We start from the raw sequence: 16,139 nt of genomic DNA on the forward strand, positions 1-16,139 counted from the left end.
GGGAAAAGGAAATTGTACCAGAACAGTGACAGGAGTCCGTAATTGTACCTATTTTTAAGAAGGCGGACAAGACTAACTGTGGCAACTTTCGAGGAATATCACTTTTGTTGACGTCGTACAAAATGTTGTCCAGTATTCTTTTGAGAAGATTAACTCCGTACGTAGATGAAATTATTGGGGATCATCTGTGCGGTTTAAGGCGTAATAGATCGACTATTGATCAGATTTTTTGTATTCGACAGATATTGGAGAAAAAATGGGAGTATAAGAGTATAGTACATCAGTTATTCATAGATTTCAAAAGGGCATATGACTCGGTTAAGAGAGAAGTAATATATGATATTCTTCGATGGCCCAGAACCAGACTGTTCCAAGTCCATTTTACTATTTTTTTTTCAGAAGAGCTATTTTAAGCTCCTGACATTCAAAGCTTCATGAAACAATTTGCAATAGCTTCATAGCAACCTTATGGAGAGAAATATAATTTTGTTCGATTCATATATGCAGAGAAGAACTGGAACACAATGAAACACAGATTTCTTTCTCATAAAACGTTGGACTTAGAACAGTCTGGTTCTCAGCCATCGTCTTATTGAATTTGGTATTCCCAAGAAACTAGTTCGATTAATTAAAATGTGTCTCAGTGAAACGTACAGCATAGTCCGTATAGGCCAATTTCTGTCTGATGCTTTTCCAATTCACTGCGGGCTAAAGCAAGGACATGCACTGTCACCTTTACTTTTTAACTTTGCTCTAGAATATGCCATTAGGAAAGTTCAGGATAACAGAGAGGGTTTGGAATTGAACGGGTTACGTCAGCTTCTTGTCTATGCGGATGACGTGAATATGTTAGGAGAAAATTCACAAACGATTAGGGAAAACACGGAAATTTTACTTTAAGCAAGTAAAGCGATAGGTTTGGAAGTACATGCCGAAAAGAAAAAGTATATGATTATGTCTCGTGACCAGAATATTGTACGAAATGGAAATATAAAAATTGGAGATTTAATCTTCGAAGAGATGGAAAAATTCAAATATCTTGGAGCAACAGTAACAAATATAAAGGACACTCGGGAGGAAATTAAACGCAGAATAAATATGGGAAATGCCTGTTATTATTCGGTTGAGAAGCTTTTGTCATCTAGTCTGCTGTCAAAAAATCTGAAAGTTAGAATTTATAAAACAGTTATATTACCGGTTGTTCTGTATGGTTATGAAACTTGGATTCTCACTTTGAGAGAGGAACAGAGATTAAGGGTGTTTGAGAATAAGGTTCTTAGGAAAATATCTGGAGTTAAGAGGGATGAGGTTACAGGAGAATGGAGAAAGTTATACAGCGCAGAACTGCACGCATTGTATTCTTCACCTGACATAATTAGGAACATTAAATCCAGACATTTGAGATGGGCAGGGCATGTAGCACGTATGAGCGAATCCAGAAATGCATATAGAGTGTTAGTTGGAAGACCGGAGGGAAATAGACCTTGAGGAGGCCGAAACGTAGATGGAAGGCTAATTTTAAAATAGATTTGAGGGAGGTGGGATATGATGATAGAGAGTGGATTTTCTTGCACAGGATAGGGACCGATGGCGGGCTGAAGTGAGGGCGGCAATGAACCTCCGGGTTCCTTAAAAGCTATTTGTAAGTAAGTAAGTCACAGTCTGAACCAGTGACAAATCTATCACAGCGACAGAATCACAGGTCTTCAAATACACCCAACCACTAGCACAAACTTGGTCTCTTACGAAAACATGTCTAAACTACCGATCCGATATTCCAGCATAAATAGAAGAAAAACTGTTACATGGAATATTAAGACAAGACCAAAAAGAAATAAACGGCTTAGATGATCTGGCAAAAAAAGAGCTCAAAAGGTCAAAATGGTATTAGGGAGGACACTTGTCAAGAATGGAGCCATCCAGATGGACGTACAAGCAAATACTCTCTAACATTAATACTGGAAAGCTTTCCTGTTTAGCATTGCAAGCGGCGGCGAAAAGTAACAGTGCTGCCATGTAGCGGCTTGAAACGTTCGCACACTCCGTGCGTCGTGCTGGGTTACGTGAGGAAGAGAGGAGAGGTGTGCATTTGATTTCAATAAGAAGCTGCAAAGCAATAAATAGTATACTTTAGAGTCACTTTGTTCATAACATTTTTAATTAATAACAAATTACAAAGTTATTAGAATAGAAATGAATTGATAAATTCTCATATTTTCAAATTTGATGAAATTTAGTTGTGCATGACTTTAGCAGCTTTCATACATCGCTTGTTTTGTTTTTTAGCTGTATGGTTGTCCATTGTATTTTTGATGTAACAATTTATTAACACACTGAAATATTTATCAATGAAGACATTGGCACAGTCACTGCAAATGGACATGTTAACAGTGAGCACTACCATTTTAACCAGTTCTTTTTTTACACCAATTCTAGTTTTACAAATAACATGATCAATTTCCTTGAAAACATCAGAACACAATTGGCTGAGCATTAGAGAAACATCATTAGGGAAAACAATTTTTGAATCTTTACAGTATTTTTTATTTGCGATGTGCGTTGTTACGTCATCGTTGAGGTTTTCTTTACAAGATAAATGTCTTCGACAAATTTCGTGATTTATTCTGCTACACACCCAACCTGCAACATAAGCCCTTGCATTTTCTTGCAACACGGTTTCTTCATTTGTATGCTGTACATTTTTGTCATCAACAGTTACATCCAAATCGGAGACATCTGTAATACCGCCTTCCCATTTTTTCTTTCTTTTTAAGCGCACTTGCGACATAATGAATTCATCATTAGAAACAATTTTGATTAAATCAGTATTTGAACTGGTTGTCTTCAGAGCTCTCACTTCCGCCCGAAGAGATGAAATATATATATATATATATATATATATATATATATATATATATATATATATATATTTGTGTTTAGATGCCAACTTTTGAGCTGCAATCAATTTCTTAGAAAGTGTCTTTATCTGAAGATCTTGAGCCATCTTTGACCTTTTAGGATTTCTTGCATCTTAAAAAATAAACAGGGACTTAATTTAGTGAAATATTAATAACGTCTTGAAAGTCTAGGGCTACGTAAATAATATTTTGCGAATAACTAACTGAATCAGTTTTATGAGAAAACATGAGTTCACACACTTTCTTCACAAAATCAATAATTCGTATTTTTATGTTACGTATTACAATATGCGTCTATTTAGTTTGAAAAAGTCATGACTTTCAGTATTTTATATGGAGAAACTATAAAGAAATTGTGTTTGGTATGATGGAAGTAAAGTAGTTTTATGTAGTTTAATAACTGATTCACTTAGCACAGAGAACATGTTATTGCTAATGTACTATCTGATTATGAGGTACCTGGTAGAGGACTATCGTCGTTTCTGTCTGGAATCGGAGAACCTGTCGCCTCCTCGATGGAAGGTCTAAAGGCTTTGCCACACAGAATGCGGGCTAACGCAGTGGGCAGGACGTTGCAGAAAAACGCAGCAGACTGTGATCAAAGACGTCACACACACGTACAGCGATATACTAGTGCGTGTGGACGGTACGAAATCTATGATAACATAGAGTGGATTCTGCTCAGTTTCTATTTCGAGTGGCTATTGTGTATCTATCTATTTAAGGGTGGCACATATGTCACGCATTGGTTTCAATGCCTTATAACTTTTTTGTTTGAGCATGCACAAAATTATTCCTGTCTGAGATGAGAAGTGCACTGTTGGGAAATGTGAAAACACTAGGTATGAAAAATTATGTCCTTCAAATGACCGCCATTCGCAGTTCACAAAGAGTGGCTCTTTTTAGTGTATTGTCCATAACTTTGCGAAGAATTGCTGACTGCAACTCAAGAATCTCGGCCCGTATGTTGTCTTTGAGCTGCTCGATGGTTGCTGGTTTGTTGACGTATACACGTTCTTTCAAATATCTCCAAAGGAAAAAAATCTGGGACTGTCAAGTCTGGGGAACGTGATGGCCAGTTGAAATCAGCAAACCGGGATACCACTCGCTCGCCAAAAAGTTCTGTTAACAGTGCTCTGGTTTCACGTGCTGTGTGAGCAGTGGCTCCATCTTCTGAAACCAGTGTGCAGCATTATTCGCCACAGCTGGTCTGAGAAAGTCCCTGATCATGTTGCGATACCGCTCTCCTGTTACTGTTACGACAGCACCTTTCTCTTCAAAGAAATACGGACCGATGATCCGTTCTGAGGTTACACCACACCACACCGTACATCTTATTGGATGCAAATCACGCGGAACGATGGCCTTGGGGTTTTCCCGTGCCCATATTCGGCAGTTTTGTTTGTTGACAACACCATTTAGGTGGAAATGGGCTTCGTCACTCATTATCAGATTCTGGAGAAAGTCCTGTTGTTCCCTCGCCAAGTTTTGGAAGCGAACTGCATACCTGAGACGGGCTTGTGCATCTGCGGGAGACACTCTCTGCACCAGTTGCAGTTTGTATGGGAACAATTTCAAATCAGTCCTTAAAATCCATTGCATCGACCTTCGATTCATGCCAAGCTGAGCGGCACGTCTTCGGGTTGATGTTTCAGGTTTGTCATTAATGCTGTCCCTCACTCGCTCAATGTTTTCGGGAGTTCGAACTGAACGTCGTCTACCCGTTCTTGGGCGATCGCAGACTGAATAATTTTGCCGAAATCGTGCTACCAGACGCAGAATTGTAGTCTGATGAGGACAGTGGCGCACATGGAAGTGCCGACGGTATGCTCTCTGAGTGAGGATGATGGACCTTTGATTCTCAAAATAAAGTTCAATCAGTTTCGTGCGCTGTTCAGGATTCAATCTCTCCATGGTGTGTCTCCCAAGTTTACTTTATACAGATCTGAAAAGAAATAAGTCAAAAATCAATTTACAAAAAAGTTATAAGGCATTGAAACCAATGCGTGACATATGTGCCACCCGCGTCCGGACGGTGCGAAAGCTATGATAACATAGAGTGGATTCTGCTTTCTCAAACACTAAGTAACCGCAGAGCAAACAGTGCTGCTTTGGAAGTTCGACAACATTTTGTCAATTATTTCAATAATGATTCATTATAAAAATATTTATACATAGTAGATTCCTGCTTCAATTATTCTGTAAATTACTTATTAATTATTAGATTTCTATCTCTTACTATGATTATGTGAATTACTTAATAATAATTAATTCTTAGATTTCTGCTTCTATTATTATGTAAATTATTTATTAGGCCTAATTCTTAGATTTCTACTCCTTTTATTAGTATGTAGGCTAAATGTCTTATTAATTTTACTGGATTCCTATTTTCTGTGTTACGTAAATTACGTAATATCGACATAAATAAAACTATGTTGAAATACAAAGTATATAATACACTTACCTTCTAACTTCAAGGCAAATCCTATTTCCTTCCATTTCTCCGCCTTCTTCACAACGTTTTTGTACTCCAGATGTCCGGGATCGTACAAAAATTTATATTTCCGTACCTTTTCTATGAGTTTTTCAGTCTCCATGTTCCTACTAGAACGCAGAACGCAACGGGCAACAGACTCGAAACACAAACTGAAACTAGCCCGCTGCGTCCTCCTCCAGCCCGCTGCGTTAGAACGGCGCGTGTGTGACGGGGATGCTGCAATATTGTGTAAAACAGTTCAGCGTCCTTCCCGCTGCGTGCTAGGATCGCAGGACGCTGCGGTAGCCCGCATTCTGTGTGGCAAGACCTTAATGCGTTTCTTTGGGGACCTTCGCGGTTCTTTCATCGTACTTTGACCCATATTTTCGGAAGAAGGAGCTGTTAAATTCAGTGAAGGAATAGCTGTTCTCTTCAGTCTGTTATTAAAAAAAATATTAAAAATTAACAGGTCTATGACTCATCTGAAACTTCGGTACTTTTCCAATTACACCTTATTTTTACTTGCCCCTGACTTTTCAAATTAAGGTTATTGAAGTCCGATAATCTAAAGTGATCTGAACATATTCTGTGATTTTTGTACAGATACTCTGTTCCTCTACTTTTAAACGTTTCGTCTAGGTCCTGTCTTTTACATTTATTTACCCATATGACACATCTATAAGACAAAAACAAATAACAGTAATAATAATAATAATAATAATAATAATAATAATAATAACAATATGATGATGATGGTCCGGACACGAAACCTGTCATGTGAATCGTGTGAGTGGGGAAAGAATGAGCTAACAGAAAGAGAGTTTGTTAGAGATGGGTAAAAAATAACACAACAGTTATTTTGGAACTGTTCCGATCTCGGAACTGTTGCAAAAATGAACAGTAGGTCGGAACCTCCTGTTCCGAAATAACAGTGTTCCGACTCCGAGCTGCTCACTTGCCCAGCTGTTGCGGGCTCGCAGTACCGCGTTGCACAGGGTATGTTCCGACTCTCTCGGAACTGTTGCAAAAATGAACAGTAGGTCGGGACCTCCTGTTCCGAAATAACAGTGTTCCGACTCCGAGCTGCTCACTTGCCCAGCTATTGCGGGCTCGCAGTACCGCGTTGCACAAGGTATGTTCCTACTCCGAGATAACAGTCCGAACGTCGGAGCTTGTTCCGATGAACCGACAGCTGCAGTTACACTGTTCTCGTTGTTCTTTATGTTATACTTGGAACTTCGTTGGATGAAGTTGGTACTTGAAACTCTCACGTGGTTGGAGGGGGGCGCATGGAAATTGAAATCCTTGCGGTGGCGCGAACTTTAATATCAACATTTGTAAGACTGGCCAATCATCTGTAATGTTATAGTAAGTATTTAATAATCTGTAATATTCATTCCCGCTTTATGGTTTATTTCACCATTAGTTGACTAATTCTGTTTTATAAACATTCTACAAAGTCATAAAGTACGCATACTATTATTAATTCATTGATCAGCTGATTCTATACAAAGGTTAAAGTCGTAAATGGTAATGAGTGGTTTAGTTACAATGTCTGTATGTCGTTTGTTGAGGTTAAGTCTGACAAGCACAAGTTTTTGTGCTATCTTCTCTGTTATCAAAGAACGACAAAAATGTTGTAGCATTATTTGTTGGAAACTACCCATATAAGTACTGATTTGGAGAGCGAGGTTTAATGAGAAGTTTAAATTACACTTTGGTAAAGATGCGATTCCAACATTTTACTAACCCACTGCGGGGTTTCCAGGTTTCAGTACTGCCAATATATATCTTTTTTATTTATGAAATTGTAATATTTATTATTATTATTATTGTTATTATTATTATTATTATTATTATTATTATTATTATTATTATAACTGCATTAAGAAAAGTAAAAATAAAAATTAATGATTTGTTTTTTTTATTATGTAATAGAGAGAAGAGAAATTACATACCATATGTTTTAAATGTTATGTTATTTTTTTTAGTTGGCTACCATGTCTTTATAACTTTATGTACGAAAACAAAGTGTTGTATTCTGTCCTTGTAGTCAACAGCTGTTTAATTACTAACATTAAGCTTTTGAGTTCTGTCCGCATGCACAGCAATTTTCCAAAATCGATTCGAATGTGCATTGCAGTGCCATCTATAGATAAGAATGTGTACTATGTCATGCCTATGAGTGCTCCAGTGTGAGCAGCATGGTAAAGAGGGAGGGTACTGTACCGTTCGTTTGAACGACTCAACGACTCCGACTCATCACCACTGGTGACTGTTATTTCGGAACTGTTATTTGGAACATAGTATTTTTTCGGAACCGGAACAGTCGGAACTGTTCCGGGAAAAGAACAACTTCGCCCATCACTAGAGTTTGTTTCATGATTAAAATTATACGAATCTACTGACACGAAAGTTCATCTCAGACTAATTATCTTCCTTCTCCATACCCATTGGTGATAGCCACAACACATGATAAGGTCACAGAACAAGTTATCTACTGTCTCCTCTACTGTAATAATAATAATAATAATAATAATAATAATAATAATAATAATAATAATAATAATAATCATCCTGTGGCAGAAAAGTATAGACTACTCGTATTTACATGACTACTCACTCACCTATCTGTATCTTTCAAATAATAATAATAATAATAATAATAATAATAATAATAATAATAATCCTGTGGCAGAAAAGTATAGACTACTCGTATTTACATGACTACTCACTCACCTATCTGTATCTTTCGGAAATCTGAAGAACGATCTAGCATCTTTTTGCCAAGCGTAGTTCTTACAGAAGAACACAGAACAAACAATTCCACTTTTCCTTGACATTTTGTAGAACAACCATGAGAATAATCCTTACGACTTACACCACGTGTTGAAGTACAAAACTCTTGTTAGATGCAGTTTACCGCGCTACGTGTCACGTTATCCTCACTGTCAACATTCCCTGCCGCTAGATAGCACTGATGAGTCATTCGCCTCTCTTATCGTGAACTTTCCAGTATTAATGTTAGAGAGTATTTGGTACAAGTCACAGTAACAGTGGATAGTAGAGAGGGTGTGTCAATGCATACAGCGGAAAGAAGAAATAGACAAGTGCAATAGTGAACCGTTGAAGACGTACGGTAGAATAACTTAATAACAGTCAGATATGATTAACATTAATGTAAAAAAAAAGAACATTGAACATTTATGTAGGATTAAGATGTATTTGGCACCCCTAGACGGCTCACCGAGGGACTTTCTAACCGCCAATGTTTTCTCACGAAATTTTCTTAATCACAGGTGGCCTTGTCCCTTTGGGGATTTTTTACTTAAATGAATAAATAATTTCCTTACTGACAAAGTGAAAATGGGAAACGAAAAATGTCAGAGGAAACAGTAAAATTTATGTGCAGAGACTTACATAATGGATATACATCACAACCTCGTTTATTTTTGTGGGAAGTGTGGAAAATACATAAAAAGAGAAACAAAAATCCAGTCCTTGTCACGCACAACGGTTAATGCTCAGCTTTGGAACTGACAGTAGTTCTGATTTCGCCTAAGGAGTGACGTTCAATTTTTGTATTGCCTTATGTGAAGGACTCTTATCGACGCTATCGTGTGTTCGTTTAATGTAGAGTAAAGAAAAAGCCTAAATATAGACTACGAGTAAGTCAAACCATCGTTACGAAATCGCACTGCATGTATGCGAAAACACAAAATGATAATAAAATGTAATACATTCCCTAATAGAGGGCTCCAGGCAAAATTTGTCGGCTATTTCTCGTCTGTGTTGAATGTCGACGCAGAATTTTCACTGTTGAAAGCGTTGTTAAATAAAATCTACTACTACTACTACTACTACTACTACTACTACTACTACTACTACTACTGCTGCTGCTGCTACTACTACTACCTACTACTACTACTACCACTACTACCACCACGACCACCACCACCACCGAATACTCTCTAACGTTGTTAAAGAGTATTTGCTGCTGCTACTACTACTACTACTACTACTACTACTACTACTACTACTACTACTACAGAGAGAGTTAAACCTAAGGGACGGGCACTCCTACGAGGACGTAATTCTCGAGAGCTGTCGATCTGCTTGTCACACTGTACCAGTAATGCCGAGAGACGACAGAAGTGTGATCCCATAGGTTTGACTCACCCTGTGCTACTACTCGGCCTAGTACCATTACCACCACCGCGGTTTTGTTTCTGCGAGTCACCCTCACATATCAAATATCAGAAAATTACTACATTCAATCTCTTCAGTGATTATTCCGATGTTTCTGATTTTAATTTTTATGTAAATTAGTTTGTCTTGTTTGAAACTAGATGTCTAGGCAGGACAACGTCTTGAAATTCCAGAGAGATCTGTGACGGACAAGACAGGACTGCTTCGTGTTGTTGCAGGTCCTCGTACTCACGCCAGGGCTCGCTTTCGGATGACTCCGGGATCTCGGTGTCGTCGGGACGCACTGGCGTCTCCAGCGTCTCCAGGGAGCGCAGCGAAACGCGAGAGGCGGCGAGCAAAGCCACCGCTACCACGACGCTGGGGCGTCGCTTCGGGACGTCGTCATCGACGTTGGCCGGCATCTCCGTGACTGAGATGTTTAACAAGTACTCCCCGTCGACCTACACACCGCTGCGCTCCTACTCCACCGACTCGACGACGACACGAACCTTTTCGTCGACGGATTCGACGACGACGCGGTCCTTCTCGACGGACTCCACGACACGGGGACGGCGGACGTCAGGCGGCGCCGTGGGCGGTTGCGCTACGCCGTCCATAGAACGTCGCAGCCGTAGTAACGCCGCCGTGACGTCAGAGGTAATTTTACATTTGAACAACAATAATAATGACCAGGACGATGCTAACAGCGACGACGACAATGGCAACGAGCCTCAGTTGTCGGTTGCCGAGATCCGGCGTCGATTCGACGCCACAGCCGCCCGTAGTAGCCCTCCGCCTCAGCAGAATGGAAGCAGAGCCCGTCGTCTGCGATCCTCTCCTTCTCCAGTGCTTGCAAGGAAGGTCTACACTCCCAACAATACAGAGGCGCTCTCTTCCTCGGAGGACGAGGACGAAGAAGAAGAGGAGGAGGAGGAGGAGGAAGAGGAGGACGAGGAAGACACTAAGAACAGTGACGAGGACGAAGCGTCAGCGTCGGGAGATATGACATCACGCCACTCCCGCGCTGGCGGTGTTGCCGGTGGGGCTACCTCCACCTCGTCCCCCGACAGCAGTAGCCCCTCATCTACCATGCGTCGATACGACCCAGCAAAGTCCAGCAAGTACGGGTACCAGGCGGCTGCAGACTCGGTGAGTACTTGTGTGTGCACTTCGTGGTATCCATACGTCATTCGTAAAATAATCAACAAGGGAAATGCGATATTTCAATAAATCCTGTATAAAAGTATAGGACTTCGTGAATAGATTCTATGACATCTAGTATAGGCGGAGACGATCTCCTAGTTTTATAGAAATTAGGTTTTACAAAGTGAGCAGCAGATGGTTAACGTCACAGTCTAATGCGCGGAAGATGCTGGGCTCCAGCTTCACCAACATCCACTTTCGCCCCACAATTTGTTTCTGAATTATATTTTTCATTCAATAATTTTGTTTCAGTAATTCTTCCATTTCTTGCTTTTCACATTTATGCTTAAGCACATTTCTCGTTTATACCAAGCTACTACAGTATAATAGTGTAATACTAATAGTTTCCTCGTTTACTGTTCCTCACACTTTTAGTTAAATTTTCTCGTTCTTTCGTCAGTAAAACTGCATTATATAGAATGTAAACGATATAAGCTGGCCCATTGAACATAAGAGTTTAATAATGTTTTTGTTCTGACATAACGGTTATCTCAGAGTTTTTAAGTCTCGATTAATTGATTCACGAGGGCTGAATCCGGATTGATTCATTTCACGAGGGCTGAATACGGGATGGATCCTTACACTTACGCCGCCTAGGGTCATTGTACGCCTTATATGCGATGATTGTCCAAGTTCGACAGATGGCCCGGATGGCATTCATGAATCCGAAGCTGACAGGCGGGTCATCCTTCCTGGGCCTTTCAGTTAAGGTCTCATCGTCTACTGACGAACTCGAACTGTTGAGTCCGAAACCCAACGCCCGAAGCTCTTAGAACCTAAATCAACATCAGAAAGCCGTTTTACCCCCATACATCGCCCTGGCCTATTTTTACTATTATAGATGATAAATGAAATGAGGGGGAAGTGGAGAGTGTTGGTGTAATGAAACGGGAAAATCCCTCTGCAACGTCTTTTTGTTCACAAATTTAACACAGACCTGACCGGGGATTGAATCCGGGCCGTCTGGATGAAAGACCAGCGCACTAGCACTGTAGACACAGACGAAGCATTTTTAAGTATTATAGTTATGTCAAGTGAATTAGAGAAGCTAATCTGAATCTTGAATTGAATTTCTGGAGGGTAGAGCACTACGACCTTTCAAAAGTTATTGTGCTATTTCTCAAGGTAAGCGCATTCCCTAACCCACTCCCGTTGGCTATACTGTTCGCTACGAACCCAGGCTTCGAGCAGGCAACGCCACTTCTTCCTAGGCTAGACCCCTCCGTGCGTCGCCAACCAGGATTCGGGGAATGCTATGGAATGATGACGGAATGATATAGATGTCTAATATGGGGAAACGGGAGAACCCCGAGACAAACCTCAACTGGGACCTTGTCCGCCACAAGCGTGACTTTGGATTTTCAGGCCAGGCCGGGACTCGAACCCGGACCGATTCCATGACAGGCTAAAGGTCTGATCACTCAACCACCGCAGGGGATTAAGTAACGTTACGTGAGGTGAGCAATAGGTGGTCTGATCAGTGGCTACTAACCATCTTACAAACATAATACTTTATTGCATTAAAATGAAAATGTGAGACATACGAGAACTTCATGCCGTACCATCGGCAGCCTGTATCATTTACAATTTATATAGCACATTGACCAGTTATCCTTTTCAGATAATGTCTTAACATACATGTAAAGAACGTGTACAATCCTTGATATTGATCTACTATCTGATCTGCATTCGGTTCTCAATATTGTAAAAATGTATTCAAAAGTAGAGAGATATCGTATTTATAAGAATAGGCAAGTTAAAATAGTAAAAATTAAAAATTCATTAAAATTTGGGTAAAGGAAACGCGATTATCTCGTGAAAACTTACCATCAAGCACAATTTTTACCCATCACAAATTCCACTCTAGTTGCTAATTCAAGGCGGTTTTTGGATGCGATCAAAGGTGCCTCGCAGTGATTAATTCGCTCCGTGTAGATCGTTCGATGGTATAGATGCCATCACGCAACCCGATGTGAACTGCCTCAATTGCCGTGCAATAACTGGTGGCTCACGCTGCTTCAAGCTCTTGCTTCGCTACCAAAAGAACAAAAACGAGAGGCGACCTCGCGTGGCATCCTAGCTTCGTGGATACGTGACTTTCGAAATTTGTTTAATCATTTGTGAAATTGAATAAATTTGCGTTGTTGTTTCGTCAACTGTCCGAAGACAGGTCTGAACCTCACAAGTGATACCAACAAGACACCACTTATGAGGCAACTCTGTGTTTATTTTTTTTTATTTCACATCAGTCTTGTCTGGACATGGCGGATTTGATGCATTCCAGTTCAAATCCATCATTCCTATATCAAATAGAAAGTAAATATAACATATGGTGTGTGGATAAGCTTCAGGGCTTCTACCGCGTTGTCTTGGTGTTATTGGCTGACGTTTCGACCGCTGTGTTCTGCTGCAACTGCTCTGAAGATGGCCACAACACAGCGGTCGAAACGTCAGCCAAAAACACCAAGACAACGCGGTAGAAGCCCTGAAGCTTATCCACATACCATGTTCACCAGCCGCGGAAGCCTACGCGAACACTTAAATATAACATATGCCTAATAGTTACACCAGTACTAGCCTATGAACTACTGCTTAATTTTCCAACTCTGGTAATAACAGTAGTACTATTTTATATTGCATCTACCATACTATACTATACAACACAACACGAATGCAGTAATAATAATAAATTATGAGACAACTAGGTCAGGAGATAATGGGGTAGGGTGGCCAGTTTCTTTCCCCCTCCATTGCATACACCGCCAGTTAGCTACATATTACACTAATCAGACTTCACATGTATACAAACAATTGTTCTTCCTCTGACATATATTGTTAAGTGAGATGTACTGCCTGATAATAGATGTAGGCCTACATATCAGCCAGAATCTCAGTCAGAGAAAAAAATTTGCGTTAATAGAGTAATAATAATAATATACTATCTATGGCTCTTCGGCCCATTGTCGAGCCATGGCCTCCCCAATTCTTCCTCTCCATTTTTCTTCTATCCCTTGCTGCTACCTTCCATTTCCCACAATCGCAGCAAACTGGTAGTATCTTCTTGAAACATATCCTCCCATCTATTCCGTGGTCTTCCAACAGGTCTTTTTCCTCCATATTGCCCCTCTAAAGTTCTCCTTGGTAACCTTCCCTTCTCCATCCTGACTATATGTCCTGCCCATTGCAGTCTCCTGATCCATATGAAAGTTGACAAAGCTATATCGTTGTATAAGGTGTAAAATTCATGATTATATCGGATTCTCCATTTTCCTTCTCTTACCACTGGTCCAAATACCCCCTTAACACCTTTCTTTCGAAGTTGGCAACTGCATTCTGTGATTTTTAGTGAAAGTCCAATTTTCACTTCCATATATAATTATACCACGGATCATTGTTTTATATAGTTCAATTTGAGTAATAATATTATAAAACGTTAAATTAGAAAACAAAAGGAAGAAATGAAACTAGATTCGAACTGTCCAGATCACAAATATTAATCTACAACGCTCTCTGCTGCACCAAGATCATCCCAGCACGCGAAGTGCAATGTTGCGTACATGCTCCAAAGAATCCAATGTTGGTACGTGTGAAAAATACTCTTTTTTTGGGTGTGGAATGTGGCTGATTGTATATGTATGTGTCAGAATTGTGTAGACTATGGAAAACAAAAGGAAAAGGAAACCTGAAGTAAAACACTACTTACGGAATCGATTCCTTTTACCGGATCACTTTTAATTTAATATTGTGAGTTTTATTAGTTACAACAATGTAATTTATTCGTCACAACAATAATTCCTTTCTACAATTCACCTTAACGCTCTCGTCAACAATTGGATTTTCACTCAACACAGTATTCGTTATAGCACTCCACCGACGACAATGACAATTTACTTGGACTAGTACGCACAACAATGAACCGTTAATCTTAACTAGTATTTACAAAGCACTATTTACAAATCAGAACTACCAGTTCTCAGTTCACAGTTCTTCTATCTCAGTCACTCGAGTTCACAGTATCTCGAACCACAGACCTTCAGAGACAGTTCACTGTACTCGAACTCGGGTCCCTCCAACTGCGGTCCACTGCACTCGAACTCAGGTCCCTCCAACTGCGGTCCACTGCACTCGAACTCAGGCCTTCGGATGCTGACGCAGATGCGGACGCACACTCGAGTCGAACTCTGGCTTGCTTGCTCTGGCTTACTCACTGACGGAATAACTGAAAACTGGAAACTCTTAAAACTGCTGTCGTTACTTCGCGACCGTAATTTATAACTACAGCGACGTAGCCTCGAAGGTTCCACCCGTCTCTAGAGATGGCATTCCAGAGAAATCCAGAGCCCTCTCCTCTCTACCAGCACCAGATGCGCGCGCAAACTCGTCGCGTGACGTAATACACCCTCTCTCTTCTCTCCACCGCGCGACGTCACTCAATGTTCCGTGCAGCCTGTGCGATCTGCTTTCATGCGGGACGCTGGTCGTGAGTTCGAATCTCACGTCGCTGTCACAATATTATCGCCGACGTAAACACTTTTCATTTTAAGCGAAATACATAAAGCGAAAATATTGTGATCTTGCGAAAAACCGACTTCTACATTTTCGCGGAAATATACGTTTTCAGCATTTCCTTATACAGAAAAAGTGGTTTTGAACGTACCGTATGTCTGTGTACAACAGCGATTTCTCCAAAACTGTTGAACAGATTTTGTTCATATTCACTTCTAGTCACTATATGGGAATGATGTACATGAAATATAATAGTTCTGGTAAAAAGTTAGTGACTCTTTATTTGAAATAAAAAGCATACAAGGATGATCTATTCCCAGGCTAGCGATTTTTTCGTGTTTTATTATTTATTTATTGAGTAAAATAAATAAACTGGTAAACGAGATGATACAATTAGCTATCGACGAGAAAACATTTTGTCGAGAGAGATTAATTGTATATAGAATTATTTCCACGTTTCATTGTGTTTAGTTTCTAGTTCTAGTCTCTCCGGCCAGATGACACAGATAGTAGGGCCTAATATCCTTGAGAGAAAGTCGGTCACTGGTCATAAATCTCCCTTGATTACCGTTACTGATCCGCAGTATTGCTATTGAAATTTATTTGCGCATAACAGGGCCTTAATAAAAGTTCCAGTGACATTTAAAGGGATATGTTTAACCTAATTATGAACTCTAACTTACTCCATTACTTAAACCGTTATTAAAATGCCGATTTTCGTAAATATAAAACGGTTTAAATTTGTGAATTTGTGCAAAGTTAATTAAATACGCCTGCTTAACCCATTCATTTTATAAAGGACGATTCATAAGTCCCTCTGGGTTTCCAAAATCTAACAGCGCAAAACC

At 40.0% G+C, this 16,139-nt stretch overlaps 1 protein-coding gene across 2 annotated transcripts in view; it reads left to right on the forward strand.

Annotated features, from left to right (window-relative positions):
• The window catches only part of LOC138701490 (ubiquitin carboxyl-terminal hydrolase 2-like), a 181,156-nt gene that overhangs the window by 101,350 nt on the left and 63,667 nt on the right, over nt 1–16,139 (forward strand). The window contains exon 4 of one of the 2 annotated variants that reach the window (XM_069828406.1): nt 9,822–10,731. In XM_069828406.1, the coding sequence (XP_069684507.1) occupies nt 9,822–10,731 (910 nt within the window). The remainder of the gene's footprint in view (nt 1–9,821; nt 10,732–16,139) is intronic. The other variant, XM_069828408.1, reaches the window with a different exon arrangement.

This window comes from Periplaneta americana, chromosome 6 (assembly GCF_040183065.1).
Source record: "Periplaneta americana isolate PAMFEO1 chromosome 6, P.americana_PAMFEO1_priV1, whole genome shotgun sequence".
In the NCBI taxonomy this organism is placed as follows: Eukaryota; Metazoa; Arthropoda; class Insecta; order Blattodea; family Blattidae; genus Periplaneta; species Periplaneta americana.